General features: G+C 49.0%; 1 protein-coding gene across 2 annotated transcripts in view; it reads right to left on the reverse strand.

Annotated features, from left to right (window-relative positions):
• Positions 1 to 304: 304 nt before the first annotated feature.
• Positions 305 to 16770, reverse strand: part of HOXC4 (homeobox C4) — a 38054-nt gene continuing 21588 nt past the window's right edge. The window contains exons 2-4 of one of the 2 annotated variants that reach the window (XM_036251446.1): positions 3066 to 3179; positions 1979 to 2423; positions 305 to 1486 (exon numbers count right to left, since the gene is read on the reverse strand). In XM_036251446.1, coding sequence (XP_036107339.1) covers positions 1131 to 1486; positions 1979 to 2417 — 795 coding nt within the window. In that variant the 5' untranslated portion in view covers positions 2418 to 2423; positions 3066 to 3179 and the 3' untranslated portion in view covers positions 305 to 1130. Of the gene's footprint in view, positions 1487 to 1978; positions 2506 to 3065; positions 3180 to 16770 lie in introns of those variants that run through there. The other variant, XM_036251447.1, reaches the window with a different exon arrangement.

Genomic DNA, 16770 nt, shown 5'->3' on the forward strand with positions numbered 1-16770 from the left:
CTATAGAAAAGTGAGACCCCCTCCATCCCCCCAGCTCCACTGTAAGTACCCCCAGGAGAGTCTGACCTCTTTTCAGACTCAGAGGGAAGGGACAGGAGAAATCAGCCCTAATCTTCCACACCCCCTCTTCTTAGCATCCCTTGTCCCAACCTCTTACTTGTTCTTTTAAGGATATTGAAAAACTAGAGTTGAGAGTTAAGATTTGTGTGTTTGCTTAGAATAAACTTAGGCAACTATAGAGAAGGTGTGATGTTACCAGACCAGAAGGAGGAGAGGGATAAAAAGAAACCATCAGACATTGACGTAAAACTAATTCACATCCACTGGTTTATTATTGATCACGGGGCATTTCACATCGACACTAAAATTCTTTATTGCAAGTTTTACAATAATCAAGTAAATTCAGTCCAAAAACACAATAACCACGATGGGAGACAGGGGGGAGAGATTCTACCTATAGACTGCCTCTCTGAACTGAAAGTTCATTTTTATTTTCTTTTGGCTCCTCAAACTGAACAGCTCTGAGAGGCTCTCCAGATGCATTTAGCTTTGTCTGCTGTCTTCCCCCATCTCCTCCCAGCCTCCCCCCACAACAATAATACAAAAGAACTTCATAGCTTTGTTCTCCTTAAAATGACTTCCCTCTCACTAACCTCCCCTGGTGCATTTTCAAATGCAAAAGGCCTAAGGAAAGAGGTTGGGGGGGGGGGGGGGAGAGAAGGATGAGAATTGGCTTTAAAAATCTTTCCTTTTTTCTTTTCCTCATTTCCCCTGAAATTCACCCAAACCAGACCATCACACCTTGTAATATATAATTTTTTTCATTTTTTCTTAAAAAATAAATAACCCCCCAAAATGGCCTTAAAACAAAACAAAACAAAACAAAACCCAGCAGGTACCATGCTAAGACAACATCACATGCTTAAAAGGGTCCTTAATAGTGGAAGGGAGAGAAGGGCAGGGGGCTTGTTTGTTTATCTGTTTTGTCTGTTTGGAATTGACAGGGGATAAGGTTGGAAGAAGAGAGAAAAGAACCAAAATATATATATATTAAATTCTATAAATAAGAGTCAATTTGTATGTGAGGGGAGGATAGGGGCATGGGGTGGGGGCAGGGTGTGAGTTATGTTTTATAACCTGGTAATGTCCTCTGCCCGCTGCTGCTCCTGCGGCGTGGCGCTCTGGGAGTGGTCTTCAGAAGTGCCCGGGGTGGCTGCCGAGAGGGTGCTGGGCGCAGCGCCGGCCGGGGGCGCTGACCTGACTTTGGTGTTGGGGAGTCGGTGGTCCTTCTTCCATTTCATGCGACGGTTTTGGAACCAGATTTTGATCTGCCTCTCAGAGAGGCACAGCGAGTGGGCGATCTCGATCCTTCTCCTTCGGGTCAGGTAGCGATTGTAATGAAACTCTTTCTCTAATTCCAGGACTTGCTGCCGGGTGTAGGCTGTCCTCGAGCGCTTGGGTTCCCCTCCGTTATAATTGGGGTTCACTGGGGGATGGGGAGGGGGAAAGCAAATAGTGGGGTTCAGAGGCAGCAGGCTCCCCGCCCCCCACCCTCACCCCAACCTCAGCTCTGTGGAACAGGAGGAGGGGGTGGTGGAAATAAAGTCATCAAGCTAAATGGGTTATAAAGAAGTTGAAGGAAGCTGGAGACTTTGTAGTGTAATAAGAGGGGAATCCTCATTGTAACGACACTGAATTATTTATGCGCCCTTAGAAAGCGAGCATAGTTTTCACACATACATAACAGATCGTAGCACATGGCTCGGACTGCCCAGAGTAGCTAAGCCATAAAATTTATGGGGGATGTAATTACCCATTCTCGCTCGTAAATCCAGTTCAATTGTGCTAACCCAGAGTCGCTCCTGGAGAGAGAGGGGGAAGGAGAGAAAGGAGGACGGGGGCCAGAGGGGGCCGGGGAGGGTGGGGAGCTCTGGGGAAGAGGAGAGGGAGGGGGAGAGCAAAAAGCAAAGTTGCCTACCCGTGCTAACGTGGATTTTTTTCATCCATGGGTAGACTATGGGTTGCTTGCTGGCGGCGCTGGAGGGATGGTCAGGGGCTGGCTGGCTGCAGGCTGGCGGGGCTGGGGACGGGGAGGCGGAGGCGCCTGAGAGAGGCGCCGGCTCGCAGAGCGGCTGTGATTTCTCTGGGTGGTGGTGGCCCGCCTGGGCCGGCCCGTGGCCTCGCGAACTGCCCGGCCCCTGGAGACTGGTGCAGCTATACTGGCGCTCGGGGTAGCTAGGGCGCGGAGGCGGTGGTGGGTACAGCTCCTGGTGGTGATGCTGGAATCCCGATTCCCTGGTCCGGCCGTAATATTCCGGACTGTGTTCAGGGATGTAGCTATTTTGCGAATATTCTTCGCATGGAGGAAATTTCGGATCGATGTAGTTAGAGTCCATCAAATACGAGCTCATGATCATTAATTTCTGGAGTGGAAAATAATTTTTCTCGCTTTGTCGTTTTTCTGCTCCATAAAGCCCTCCTACTAGCTAGCGACCCTGTAAAGTTACTTTCACCATGTGACTCCGCCGGCCAATCACACGGAGCAACCCAGTCCCCGGATAAGGAACCGATTCGCTTTATTCAAAATGTATCCAATTTTTTTGTGTGTGTGGTGGTGGTGGTGGTGGTGCTGGGGTGGTAGTGGTGGTGATGTAGGGTTAGCTGGCAGGGGCTGAGGTGTCCTAATGAACACCCCGAAGACTGACAGCCCTCCCCTGTAAAATGAGATGAAGCCCCCAGCTTTCCTCCAAAGCCTGGGCATTGAGGGGCTTTCGGGAGACTGTGATTCAGCCCCTTCGTAAAGTCTCCCCTTTGGCCTCTGATGGGCCCCTTGGGCCTCAGCTCCCGAGCTTCTCCAAAGGTCTCCATTCATGGCGATCCTGTCTCAGTCTGTGTAGGTCACCGGGCAGCGCCCCTCTTTCGCAGGAAGAGGAAGTTGAATGAGGACTGGAGTGGAGGTTGGATGGGGAGGAGCCCAGGCTGAGCCCAGGAGGCTGAAGAACCTGGGGTGCCCCCCATCCAAGGATACCAGAGTCCAGCCCCCTCCCCCTAGTATACACACTCACCCAACCCTCTGGCCCGGGCGGCGAGGCAGGGTCCCAGCTGGACCAGGCAAGTAGAGGCAGCAGGATGCAAATGATTCTGACGTCATTTCTGGAGGTCTGGGGGTTGAGCCCCCGCTGAAGAGAGACAGGAAGTGGTTGGCAAAAGCAGAGTTCAGAAGCCTTGCCCTTCCCTAGTACCCACTGACCCTCCCAATCCTAGCCCAGGAACAGAGGATTTCTTCTACTGCTGGTTGCTGTTTCTACTCTCCATTCTGTCTGGCCTGCTGCTTTCTGACAACTACCTCCAAGGCTGCTTCCTGAGGAACTGGGGCAAGGAGGAGGTAGATCTGTCAGGAGTCAGTGCCCCCCGTGATGGTGTCCAGCCAAGGCCTTAGGAGCTCTTCCTTCTTCATCTCCACAGAGGGCAGACCTAGCTAAGAGGGAGGTTTGTGTGGGTAGAGCCTGCTTGGGGCCAGGGATTGTATCCATGTAACACATGTGTTTACATGTAAACACACATTCCCAAAGGCCAGTTCCAGGCTGCTTTCCAAAAGCTGAGGGGTGAGCTCACCAAGCTGGAGAGGCTGGGCACACCTCAGGGTATGTGTGTGTGTGTGTGGGGGGGGGTGGCTCCAGTCCATTCCTGCTCCCTCCCCTCTCTCTGCCACCAACCTGCAGGAATACCCTGGTGGCCAGGTGGCAGGGCCATGGAGGGGGGTGGCAAGAAGGGCTATTTTCAACCCCCCCTCAGATAGGGGTGGCCACGTCCTGCCACCAATTCCAATTAACTGATTCCATAACTCAGAGTTGGGGGGGTGGCATAAGGGAGAGCCCAGGGAGGGAGCTGGGTCTCCTTGTTGTACTTGATAACAATTATAGTTTAAAATCATAGCTTGCCGAGGCTCAGCTATATTTTACTTGATAACAATAAAAGTGACACATAAAGTTAACTGTTTATGTTTTATTTATTAGACTAAATCTGCCAGCGGTGGTAGGAGCGCTTGCCTCGTCGCTACAGCTTTTATAGGGCTGTAAAACGTCATAAATCAGTCTCGCGGAATCGCCCGCACTCTTTGTGTCGGAGGCGGCGCAGGGCTGGCGGCCGCTGGCTGCCTGCTCCCTCCTTTCCACGAAAAGTCGTAATGTGATTTTTTTCCCCTCTGATTTTATTATTATGATCGCCGCCGTGATTAGTCAATCTACCTTTAATTCGCCGCCCTACGCTGCCTCCTCCCAGCCCAGCCTGGTTGACACTTGAATAAGTACCTTTTAAAATGGCATAACAACTATTTGAGGGTTTAATTAGAACATCTGCAATTAAGGGAATGAGGAAAGGAAAGAGAAAAAATAAAGCCCCTGTGAGAGGGTGATTGAAGGCGGGAGATTCTCAACCTGTCTCTCACCACCTTTGGGATGCAAGAGAGGGTCCTTACTTCTAAATCAGGGCTCACCCTGAGGGCAGGAATAAGAGGCGCTGGGCCACAGCTAATGACCAAAGGGGCTGATTCTCTGCCTGGGCTCCTGGCTACCTTCCCTCCTCAAATGCTCAGGCCTCCTATCCTCACCCCAGGTGCCAGGGGATCAGGTCCCTGGATACCTTCTCCCCAAGAGGACAGTGCCCTGCCCTGCTGCCATCAGGTGGGTGAGGGAACAGGAATGCCTGTACCATCTCTTGGAGGAGACTCCCAAATTTCCACTGTTGATTGAGAACCCCTGCCCACTCCCATCTGGGACCCTTTTCTGTGAGGACTAGCTGGTTTAGTTGGAAGAGGAACTTGAGAGTTTGAGGAGAGGAAGGCTGCTGTTTGGTTGAGAGTGGTTTACAGTGTGTGAGGGTTTTATTTTTTGTAATTATTGGTGGTGGGGGTGGGAGCAAGAAGAGGGCAAAGGGAAACCAATGCTGAATGCTGACCTACATAAAAAGTCTGAACCATTGCTCCAGATTCCCCCAAGGGGAGAGCCAAAGCTCTGGGGAGTCTCAGGTGGGGGTGTGGGGGTGGCTGGAGAAAGAGAAAACCTTCCAGCTCCACCCCCAACCTCCCTTCCAGGCCAGCACCTGGATCAGGCTACCTTCACCCCAACCTGGCCCAGATATTCTATTCCCCACCTGACAAGGTGAGGTCTTGGCCCCCTCCTCCCAGCCCTCACACTCACCCTCTACCAGCCCAGCCTCCACCTCAACCCTCATTTCTTCATCTCTTCACCCTCTTGGGATTGTTAGGGAGTTCTTCCCAAGGCATTGCCCATCCTATGCGCTTACTCCCCAGGATTCTGAGCTCCTGCAGGTGGCTCAAGGGATGGAGGGATCAGAAGCATGAAACCCACTTTGGGCCAGTATATGTAAGTAGATACAGAGAGTTCAGATGCCTCCAACTAAATGTCAAGTCTGTCTTTGGTTATTATGGCTAACCAATATATATGCATATATACTATTAATATTTATTAATATATTAAATGCATCCTTATGCTGCCACAAATATGTGGGGTTCTTATTCCAGGTTTGCACAGCTAATTCAACATGCACATCCATAAAGTGAAATCTGGGAGATTCCCCCAAATATGCCCACACTCACTACATCATTTACCAAAAAACTCTCTTTGGGCTCCTATAGCTTAATAGCAAAGAAGTCGCCTATCACATGGGGAAAATAGCAAGCCAGACTACATGCACACACATACATACAAACATTTTCGCTTACTACCAGTACAGAAATCAAATCCTATCGGAAGACTCCTGCACTTAGCATTGGCTTAATTGGGGTGGGGGAGGCACTAAGGCGGCTCTAGCCTGTGATGAAGCATAGTATCTGGTTCTGCCTCCTTTTGTGCTTCACCCTCCTGCCTCCGGCCTTGCCAATCCAAGGATCTCTCCAACCGGGCTCTGCCCTCCACCTCTCTCTATCCCAATTTTATTTTTAATTTTTTTCCTGACTACCTTTTGCCAGCTTCCAAATGCTCTCTGAATGCCCCTACCCCATCTCCTTTCTAAATCTTGATCTGGTTTCTCTTTCGGAAACATGTTTCAGTACAAAGAGCTTCCCTTCTGACATCGCTGAAGAAAAATATGTGTCCATTGTGTGTGAGGCCTTATTGTGCCCGGATTACCATACTGACCGTTGGATAACCCATATTCCTCCCCTCCCCAGTAACAAGCTGCCGGCTGAGAGACCTCAGCGGCTACACAGATTCTGTGCTGCATTAAAATCCACCTCTCAGAGTCCCTGAATTTTCCTAGGGAGAAAAATAAATGGGAGAACCAACGTAGGATTTGGAAGGCAAAGAGAAGGAAAATGAGTCATTCCTTTTCCCATTCTCAGAAGTGCAGGATTGTTTTTTAGGCGTATATATGTGGTTTTTGTTATATTAGAGATTAAAAATCGCAACATGTCTTTTTTCTTTTCCTGAAATAAATGGACTTTTAGATGGCAATCAAATAATTCATTTCATTTTTTTCTCCAAGCAACTTGAAACCCCCAACCTAAAGCAATATACTCTTATCCCATTTTTTTCTCTGTGTGTGTATGTATATGTATATATGTGTGTTTTGTCCCTTTCTAATGCCAGCAGGCAGGGCTAATGTATGCAAAAGAATATGCAAATACTTAATTGATTTTTTCTTAAATCTCTTGTCAGTAAAAGTAATGAATTGGTCTAAAATGATTTTAATAACCCAGACGTGTCACTAGAAAATTCTCAACCCCCTTTTTTTTCCCTCCTGGAATTGCTTATAGTCTCAAGAAAAAAAAAAAGCAATCATGGAATGTTAATTTACCCCCCTTTAAAATATTAAAGATAAATTTCCCTTGTTTGTTCGAAGACCATAGGCAAGGTCCTCTCATGGATTTCCCCCTCCTTGCCTTGCCTTGCTTGGAATTCAATTTTCCTCAAATCTCGTTTAAAGTGGCTTTTTAAAAAGTGGCCGCATTTTAATATTGGTTAGACAGAGTGACCTGCATTTCACCTCGGGTGTTTGACTTGTTCCAATAGGTCACTGCCATGGGGTTATTGATGGGGAAACTCCATTGAAATTTGTCTCTTCGCAAATGGCCTTTAGATCTTCCAGCGAGTTCAATAACTAGTTATAATGTGGAAGGGGAAAAATGAAGGCCCTGGGCTAACGAATTTGATGTTTCATTTTTATGCTGGAGAAATTGTTAGTTAGAAGAGGTTGGGTCCCCCCCCCCTTTTTTGCTCATCCTGGCTTCACTGACCCCCACTCCTGTCCAGGGCTGTTGGATTATAACCCCTGTAAAACTTGGGCTAGGGTGTTCCTTTCTCCCTTTGATGCAAGCTTTAATTCTTCTTATTATAAATATTGTTGTTGTTGTTGTTGTTGTTGTTAAAAATTCTGACTAAGGGTGCAGGAAGCTTGTGCTGCTGGACCTGAACTTTCCTGTTATAGGGGAAGGACTTTTACTTTTAGAGGAACCTAAATGAGGTTTTGAAAGATTCAGGTTTTAGGTTTGTTTATGAAATGGAAGGCTCCCTGGCCTGGTGCTCTCAGACTTAAGGTGATGATAGGAAGCTGTGATCCCTTTCTGGGGTTGATGAGGGCATCTGCCCTCATCTGTTCATGGCCTCTGAGCTATCAGAGACCCAGGGGATCAGGCACCCAGGACCAAAGAAGGCAGAGACTGGAAAAGGCTAAGGATAGAGGGAGAATTCCATGGAGCAGGGAAGGGAATCCTGGGTCTTCTCCAGGATCAGAGGCAGGATTCATTGAGATTTGGTCTGGTAACTGCCTGCCGAACTTCATAAGAAGGGTGCCCCGCAAAAGCCCAATGCCCAAAGACAGTGCCTTTTAGTGAACTGAAGAGAGCAGAGGAAAATGATGGGGGGGGGGGGCATGGAGACTTCATAAGGTTCCCTTTTTGCTGGAATTCTCAAGGAGTGGGAGAGGAAAGGACAGGGGGAGAGAGGAAGGTCTTTATTTTATTCTCCCCAATCACAGCCAAGTCAGGGAATCCTTGACTTCTCCAGAGAAGCCTCTATGAAAAAGGATTATGTAGAAATCGTCTTTCCAGGCTGACCCAGCCATACTAGATCATTACCATTATTAACCTCAATAACAACAGGAACATCATTCCCTCACAAAACAAACCTGTCTGTGTGGTTTATTTCCTTCTTCCAGGTACTGTTCCTCTCTTTCCCTGCCCAAAGGGGTCCAGTTTGCTCAGCCCCAAGTTTCCTCTTTAATAAGCCCACCCATTTCCTATCCCCCATCCAAGCCTGGGCCCATAGATGGGAGTCATTCCCAAGACAAGCACTGATTTTGGGGTTGGGGGAATCAAGGCTGAGGCCAATATGTAAGAGCCTGAAACTAGGGTGCCACTTCCCTCTATCCCCTCAAACCCAGAGGCAGTAAGTATCTCCGTGCCACCTGCACTCTCAGACAAACTTTCCTAGGCTGATCGGTGGCACCACCGGGATCCGGGAGCAGCCCTTAACCCCACGCTAGAATCCCATAAAAATGGGAGAGTCCGAGAAGGGACTACCCGCGGCTTCAGGATCCGGCCCGGGAGAGGACACCCACCCAGCCTGCTCTTCCCAGTCAAGCGGGAATCAATAGCGATCTGTTTTAAACTTGCCCGCGGCCTCTTCGCGCTCCTCCCGGGCGGGCGAGTCCCTTCTCCAGATGCTCGCCCACCTCGGCCCTCACCTCAGCTATCTCCTCGGAACCCCAGACCCCCAGCCTCGGGCCTGGCCCTCGCCCCGTTTTAATTACGTGATTGATTTTCGCTTTGGCCGCATCGGGACGCCTCTGCCTCCGCCTGGTTTACATCTTTCGGTTCCCTTTTTGTCTCTCCGAGTCCTCCTGACGGGCTGTAATTTAGAGACTGCCCCTGGAGCGGCCTCGGTCCTGCCTCGCGGCCGCCTCGCCCTACACGCCAACGAAATGGTCCTCCCGGGCTGAGCGGCCGGGTCTGCAGCCAGCCCGCCACGCGGGACTCGGAGACTGTGGTCTTGCTCATTTGCCTTTCTGAATTATTTTGTGCTCCATTATTCTCCGATGGAGAAACGCTCGGTGTTTGAAGTAGCACTGCACGCCTGGGGCTGGGCTGGGGCCGGGCTGGCCGCGGTGCTGTCTCCTCACCCAGGTCAGGGGTGTCCGGGAGGTCCGCACTGGGGCCCGCGGAAGCGCGACGCCGGCTCTGGGCTCGGCGCGGAGCTCCAGACGCGCTCCCAAGATCCGGCCCCGCGCCCGCGGCCCAGGAGCGCCCAGAGAAACAATATGGCCACAACTTTCCACCACTACGCGCCTGAGCGGGACCTTTGGGCTGACGACTCACAGCCCCCAATCTGCACTTGGCCATTGGGTCTGATGTTGCTCCCCAGTCCCAGACAGAGGCCCCGCGGGCACCAGCGGCGGCCTCCGACACCTCCGTTCTGGAACACGCCCGGCAGGCCCTACGACGGAGGGACTGAAGGTGAGGCGAAGGAAGGGAGAGGGGAGGTATTTTAATTTACGAGAATAGATTTGGGGTGGGGAGTGGAAAGGGAAGACTTAAAATAAAGAAAAGGAGCCCCTTCTTCCACCGTAGCTGACTTTCCCTTTCTTGCCTCCAGATGAAAATCTCTCTCTATATATATGTATTTTCTTCTTCAAACCGCTGGTGTTCCGCTTAATCTCTCATCTACTTACAACTAATAAACACCTCTCTGATTATTCTCTCACGGCCTGTTCATTCTTTGATCCTTTCCAAGGAGGCGAGCACTGAGTTACTATTAGCAGTATTTTATGATTATATTTTTTCCCCTCTGGGAGAGGAGGGAGTTGGTAATGTCTTTCTCACTGGGGAAGAAGTTCAGTGAAACTTCAGTTGGTCACAACTTTCTCCCTGTCCCCCCGACCTACAACACCCCAACTTCTGCTCCCCCAACTCCCTTCCCCTGCAGCAATGTTGCTGGGTAAATAAGAGTCCGCCTGCCTAGCTATTAGGATTCTGGAGACGTTGGCATCTGTAGCAATCATTAGTCAAAGCCGCGGAAGCCAAAGGAGCCGAGGAGTTGGACAGAAAAAATCTTGGAAATGATATACAGGAGCCGCGGAGGCATCAATCCCGCTGATAAGAGCGCGGCTGCCGGGAGCGAGGCGGCCACTTAATTGGGCCCTGGGCACCAAGAACAATTGGAGATGGGACACCTATGGGTTGGGCGATGACTCTAGCATTATTTGGGCACGCTACAAAAATAGTTGGGGACTTCAACACCCTTTTCCCCAAAAGTCAAAGGCCCAGTAGCTTGGGGCAAGGGCACTCTCATGCCTCTGTCAGCTTCACCCTGGGAGCCAAGAGGAACTGGGCTGAAGGACTCTTCCGTTTCTTCAGTCCCCTTCTCCTTAGTGGCTCTTTTAGGAGATACTGCAGGTTGAGAAGCTGGGCTGGGATTTCAGATCACCAGGATAGCCTGGAGAGAGAGTTGGTTCCTAGAGTGGGTTTTCAGAGGGCAGATAACTCAGTTGGACTAGATTTGAAGAGAGCCTTGGATATAGCAACAGAATCATTTGCTTTAATAAGCAAAACATCCAAAAGATATATGTTCCCTATCCCTGATATCTTTACTCACCTGATATCTTTACTGATCACATAGATAGAGAGAAAGAGAGACACAGTGAGTTTAAATTCCTCCAGAGGGAGATCTATGCCCCTACATATAGATATATGCATTATGGAACCATTTTTAACTATATGTTCAAATATTTAAGTTTCCAGCAAAACTGCAAAGACTATAAAGATCTTCAAATATTCTGCTTCAATATATAGCTATTTTATGAGTTGGGACCCTTGCATAAATATAGATAAAAATTTCAAAATAGAGATTGAGCAACACATGCATACATAGTTCTTTCCAAATGAGAAAAACAACCACCAAATATTCATCTAGATGTTGAGAGAGAGAGAGAGAGAGAGAGAGAGAGAGAGAGAGCGCTGTGCCAATACATCAGAGCACATATATCCAACACTATAGAAAGATTGGTAATGTACGCACAGGAATTCGACAGAGGACTGTTATGTTCACTGTGGATCTATAAATCTAGAGATCTATAAATCTGCATTTAAACGTGGAATAGAGAGAGATGTAAAACATACATCCTGTTATAGAGACATAGAGCCATCTATAAATACATTTTCACGTGTACAGCTACAGGATTGTTCAGTTCTCTATAAAGACACGTATATTTGCGTGGAGTCCCAGGAATGAAGGCGATTCTCTAGTGCTTGTGGGTTTGGCACACTACAGCCCAGACTTCTCTGGGAAATAAACAAGGGTACACTAGAACTGGTGCAAATGCTAAGAGGGCCCAGGAACTCATATAATCTATAGGCTCATTTCCAGCATGTGGGGACATTTCTCTGGCGATGGATAGGAGCCCAGATGCCTGGGCCTGAAAACATCCTGATCTACAGAACTCAAACTGAGATTGAAGTAAAGGGCTCTTTACTTCTTCTCCCTTCAGCTCCTTAGCCCCAGGTTCAGGGGAGACCCATGGGAAATTGGGGTGTCTTTAGGAGGGGAAGGTTCATTAACATTACACAATGGAGCCATGTAGGTAAAATATGATTTTGTTTGGAGAGGACTTGGTTAGAGAGAGATGTGAGAAGGTTGTGGACTTTCACATTCACCCCTGCACCCATCTCAATTACATAAAACCAGTCAGGGACTGCAGAATTTCCTCCATTCATATGGCACTAAATGGGGTCCTTCTATATGCCTCACTCTTACTCCCCTCCCCTTTTCATGAGCTCTCTCTTATACACCTTGTTCTACCTTGTCAAGAAGGGGTTTGGGGCTCAGGGAAGAGGTCACAAGGATACAGCAACCCAGAAGAGAGCAGAGCCCCATAAGCCACAGTATCTACCACCAGGCTCAGAAGCTGATAGCCTTGGATGTTGGTTCTTTTTTAATTGAGGGGTTGGGGGACCAAGGTCTGCTTGGGCAAAAGAAAAGAAAAGGTTGCTTGATTGATTTTTAAATCTGGAACTTTGAGGGGGGAAAATCACCAATGAGCTCTTTTCTTATTGGAATTGGAAATTTTGGGGAGCCCTGCATTTCCTTTTATTTTTCTTTTTTGGTTTACTGAGGAAAGGGAGGTAGAGAAGGGCCCCAGGTGGGCTTGGGGAAGTGCAATCCAATCTAGCTGGCCAGATTGGGAAGAGTGATTTACAAAGCAAAACCTTAGATGCTACTTCCTGAGAAGTCACCAGATCAAAACAGCCTCCTCTAGGCTTTTATGACCCAGTCTCTACTCCCAACAGGAAAACCACCCTCAATAAAAACGTGGCCCACGCCCCCATCCTCTATCCAGAGGAGGGGGAGAGATACAATCTAAAATGAGAGACCTGACCCTTACTTACTTCACACACACACACACACACACACACACACACACACACACACACTGAATTTTCTAGCCAGAAAGTTGACTTTTCCGAGAAGTATTTACTAGATAAAGTTTTTCTCCATTGTCTGAGCAAAGAATCAGCCATGAGAGATTTAGAAGTTGAGCCTGGAACAGAGGGTAAAGGGAGATTTGATCAGAATATGGTCTGGTTTCATTGTCCCTTATTATCTTCCAACCCCCCACAACCCAACAGGCCAACAGGACACTAAAGGTCACCAAGAGCTTGGCTGCCACCATCTGTGGGTGCTTCTCCAGGGTTTTGGTTTTCCAGAGAGGCAGAGGAAAGAAACTGAACAGTTGCCCAGGGCTTGAGAGGAGGGGTGGGGAGGGCAGGACAAATGGTTTTCAGGCTGTGTGGATGGGGAAAATCGGGCAGAACAAGGACTGGGAAGTTGGTTCAAGACTGGTTTACTGTTTGCAGCCTGGGCTCAGACCTCTTTCATACCACACTTGGGCATACACATATACTTCTGTGTGTTCAGGTTGGTGTTTGGGTGTAGGGGCTGGGAGAAACAGGGGTCGTTCTAGGGCAGACCCAGCCTATCCTACCCCTCTGAGAGTTGTGGCACATACAGCACTGAAGGATCTCAGAGAACTGAGCTGACACATTCTACTCAGCCCATAGAGGGCTGCAGATCATGGCAAAATTTTCTCTGTACTTGTGTCAGATGTGAAGAAGTAGCCTCCTACCTGCACTGGCTCCCTGGCATGTCCAGAGCCTTCTATTCAACCTCTCATTGTAGCTTCTAAGGCCTGGCCATCAGAGGCTGAACAAGGTGCTGGATTACCTAGTACAACTTTCCCAGGTCCCAAATTTCATCTTCCCTCCCGCACATACTGTGGTTTACCTGGGTGTCTCTGTTCCCTTTTGCCCCTCAGTGAGCCTTAGGAATGGAACAGTGACATGGATCCCAGGGTTCTGTAGGACTCAAGGACCAAGAGATCTCTATCACCTCAGTTCCTCAGTCCAAACTCCTTTGGTTCCTGGGCCCCATCAAAGCCTGTGACGGAGATATTATCAGAGCAGACACACCATTCCAGGTTACAAGGACCTGTTAAAAGGGGATGTGATTTGCCTGATCCTCTAGCAGCTTAGTTTTTCCCTTAAATTGAATCTCTAACCCAAAGAGACCTAGCTTGGCATCCTGATTCTCTCCCTTTTCCATCTCAAAGAGCTCCAAGATTTCCAGGCCCACTGAGGAGGAGGCTCAGAATGGTGCTAGTCTCCTCAGCAAAAGAAAACACAGAATTGAATCCCAGGACAGTGATGTTCCAGGTTAGAAACTCAGCCTAAAGCAACTACACACAGAGAAGGGGAGTCAAAGAGACAGACGAAGTTTACATGGCTATTAAAAGGGGCTGAAGCAATAAAATCTCTCTTCCCAGTGCCTGCTTAGACAACCAATGCCCCCTGTATTTCTTTCCCCAGCTTCCTAGAATCTGGAAACTGCAGTGTGAGAAATCCACACTGGAGGTGAGGATTGGTCTTATTCAAGACTACCACACCATCTACCAGGGAAAAAGAAGTGTGTACTTTAATTCTAACTCATGAATGAGTCAATGGAACAGTGTGGTTGAAGGTGAAGTGGAAAGTGGGGCTCAATGGTTTCTGCTAAGAGCTGTCCTCCTTCTGGCTTCTCATTTTAATCCTTCCTACTTGTGGCATAGCCCCTAAATCAGCACTACCCAGAAGACAAACAAGCAGGAGGTGCAGACAAAGCCCCGTTCAAACTGGGCTACCCCTCCCACTCCTGCATCCTTGATGCCCCCGGAGGAGGGCTTAGAGGTCCTGGTGGCACAGCCCATCAGAAGTCCTGCCCCTTAGTCAAATCAAGGAGGACAGGTGTTCAGAAGGAGAAGGGGAGGGGAAGAGAACTCAACCACAAAATTAACCCTGGAATAAAATCCTGGAAACTGGGGTGAGAAGAGAAATATCTGGTCTGGACTCATGAGTGGGCTGGCTCAGGGCCCAGCCCAACATGTTCAAGAAACACACACTTCTGTCATACACATGCACACTCTCTATGCCACCAAATACTCTTTCTCAGAAATAGTTTCTCCACCCATTGCTTGCTCTTATCTGACCCATGTAAACATAAACACTGAGATCCATACCTTAAGTGACTGTATCCTTTGATAATTATTGTCCAGGACGTAGGATCATCATGTAGATAAAGCTAATGACTTCTGGAGCATTTCCAGAAACACAAATCAAAAGAGGCCTCTTCTAATCATCTCACCTTCCCCCAAGAAGATCAGAAGAGAATGAAAACTTGTACAAGGTGAGTGTATAGGGAATAATCACAGTCAGAATCTGAATTCAGGGCTTGAGTTCATATCCACGCCTTCTGCACAGCCTAATCTAGAGTCCACATCTATGAAGTCCAGAGAATTGGATAGGATCACACAGGCCCAAATGGGGGCAAGCCAGAGGATATCCTCACTACTTCAGATCCTGGTACAATTGAGATTGACCTCGAAGTCCAACTTTGTTATAACTAGAGGACACAAGTCAAAGACTTACCACAGCTGGTTCAGGGACAGAGGGAGGGGGCTAGAATATTTTCAGCATTAGTTCCCTGAGCATCTGAAATAGGGTGGACTCGGCTATAAGGAGTCCTGGGGAGGAAGGGAGGGAGGAAGCAGAGGTGGAGGAGTAGGGCAAGGGAGAGAGAGACCCAAGTAATTTTGGGCGGATTGGTTAGTGGGGGCCATGTGACCCTGCTTAGAGCATTTCTGATTGGTTACTTGACCCTTCCAGGGTTAAAGACCTAGGAACAAAATTTAAAACTTTCTGGGTTGGCTGGGGCACCTTGGCACCTGTTTGACTGCCCATCACCCATCTCCAGAGAGCCCTCCCCCTTCAAATTTGAGCAAAAAGGGAGCGTGGGAAAACCAAGAACCTCTTGCCCAGTTTGTATTCATCCTACTTCCATTTGTATTTGTGTACAAGACAGCAAAAAACTGGCTGAGGTAAATTATTTGAGGGGAAGAACAGTCTATTATTACTGGGGTAGTAAAAGGGGGTGATATTTTTGAGCCTAAGAAACAGAAAACGGGACAAGGAAGTCATAGGCCCTTAAGAGACGCTGTATAAATCTAAAACAGAAACACACACATATACTGCTCCACACAGAGCAGAAGAGAATGGGACTGAAATTTGGTCAGGAATCAGGGAAGGCTGAGAGTCTTGCCTAGGTGTGGGTCATGGCCCTGGCTAAATTTTTGGTTAAAGACCGTTAGACTTGCTCCGGAAGGCCAGAGGGAGGGGAAGAATTATAGACTGAGGGAAACTCCCATCTCCTTGTTGCTTGGATGGAAAGTTTTCAGAAACCCTGAAAAGCACAGACTAGTGGGGAGGTAGAGTTGAGAAGGGCCAGAAATGAGGAAGGGAGAACCTGAGGGCTAACTTTCCAAATGGGCTGCTGAGAAGAATCCTCTGGGATCCTAATGCTCCCCCACCCTTCACCCTGGGAAATAAAGGAGTAGGAAGGAACTGAGGTTCTGAGGGAAGGCATCAGAATTCTCCAGTCCCAGGGCGCTCTCAGTCCTCAGGCAGATGGCAGACTGCTAGGTCCCAGGGCTGGGGCTGCAGCTCAGACGGGGTGTCTTCGGGTCTCTGTCCCCCTTCATCCTCCCAGAGTCTGTCTGATCCCCTGTTTCTTCATCAGTCTGTTGGGTGGCAGGGGCACGCTAACAGCATCCTCTCTGCTCCCCAAATGCACCTCTCCACAAAGCGGGTGCCTAGAACTCTTCCTGCTCCAAGGCAGTCCCCCACTACTCTGGGTAGGCGCAGACCTGGCTCTCTCCCTGCGCTCCTCTCCTCTTTCTGGAGTTGCCCTCCATGGAACCCGCCTTCCACGCTGCTTTGGAATCCTTCATGATTCCGGTGGGCCCCTTCAAGGAGCCTGAGTTCATATGTTGTCGCTTTCCTGGCTTAGCTCCCGGTGACGGTGACGCAAGGCGCAAGGGGAGGGTTACACACTCACAGGTGTAGCGGACACGTGCCTCTGCTGCTCCTTTCTAGAAACCTGAAGGGAGCCACAGCCTGAGATTGGCCCCAGGGTGCCATGCCCACATTGGGCCCGATATGGCTCCATCCCCCAGAACCCACTCCCTCCTCAGGGTCAGAGGGCTTTCTTGGCCAGCCTAATAAAGACAGTTGCCTCCATTCCCGCACCCACTTAACACTGGACTCACAGCAGTAACCGCTAGGCCTCCCAGGCCTAGTTTTACCTTAGGCAAGGGCTAGGGATGCCAGAAAAGACCCCAACTAGAGGGAGGAGGAGGCATGAAACCACATGACCCAAGATAGACTAGAAC

The sequence above is a fragment of the Molossus molossus genome, unplaced genomic scaffold, assembly GCF_014108415.1.
Source record: "Molossus molossus isolate mMolMol1 unplaced genomic scaffold, mMolMol1.p scaffold_m16_p_10, whole genome shotgun sequence".
In the NCBI taxonomy this organism is placed as follows: Eukaryota; Metazoa; Chordata; class Mammalia; order Chiroptera; family Molossidae; genus Molossus; species Molossus molossus.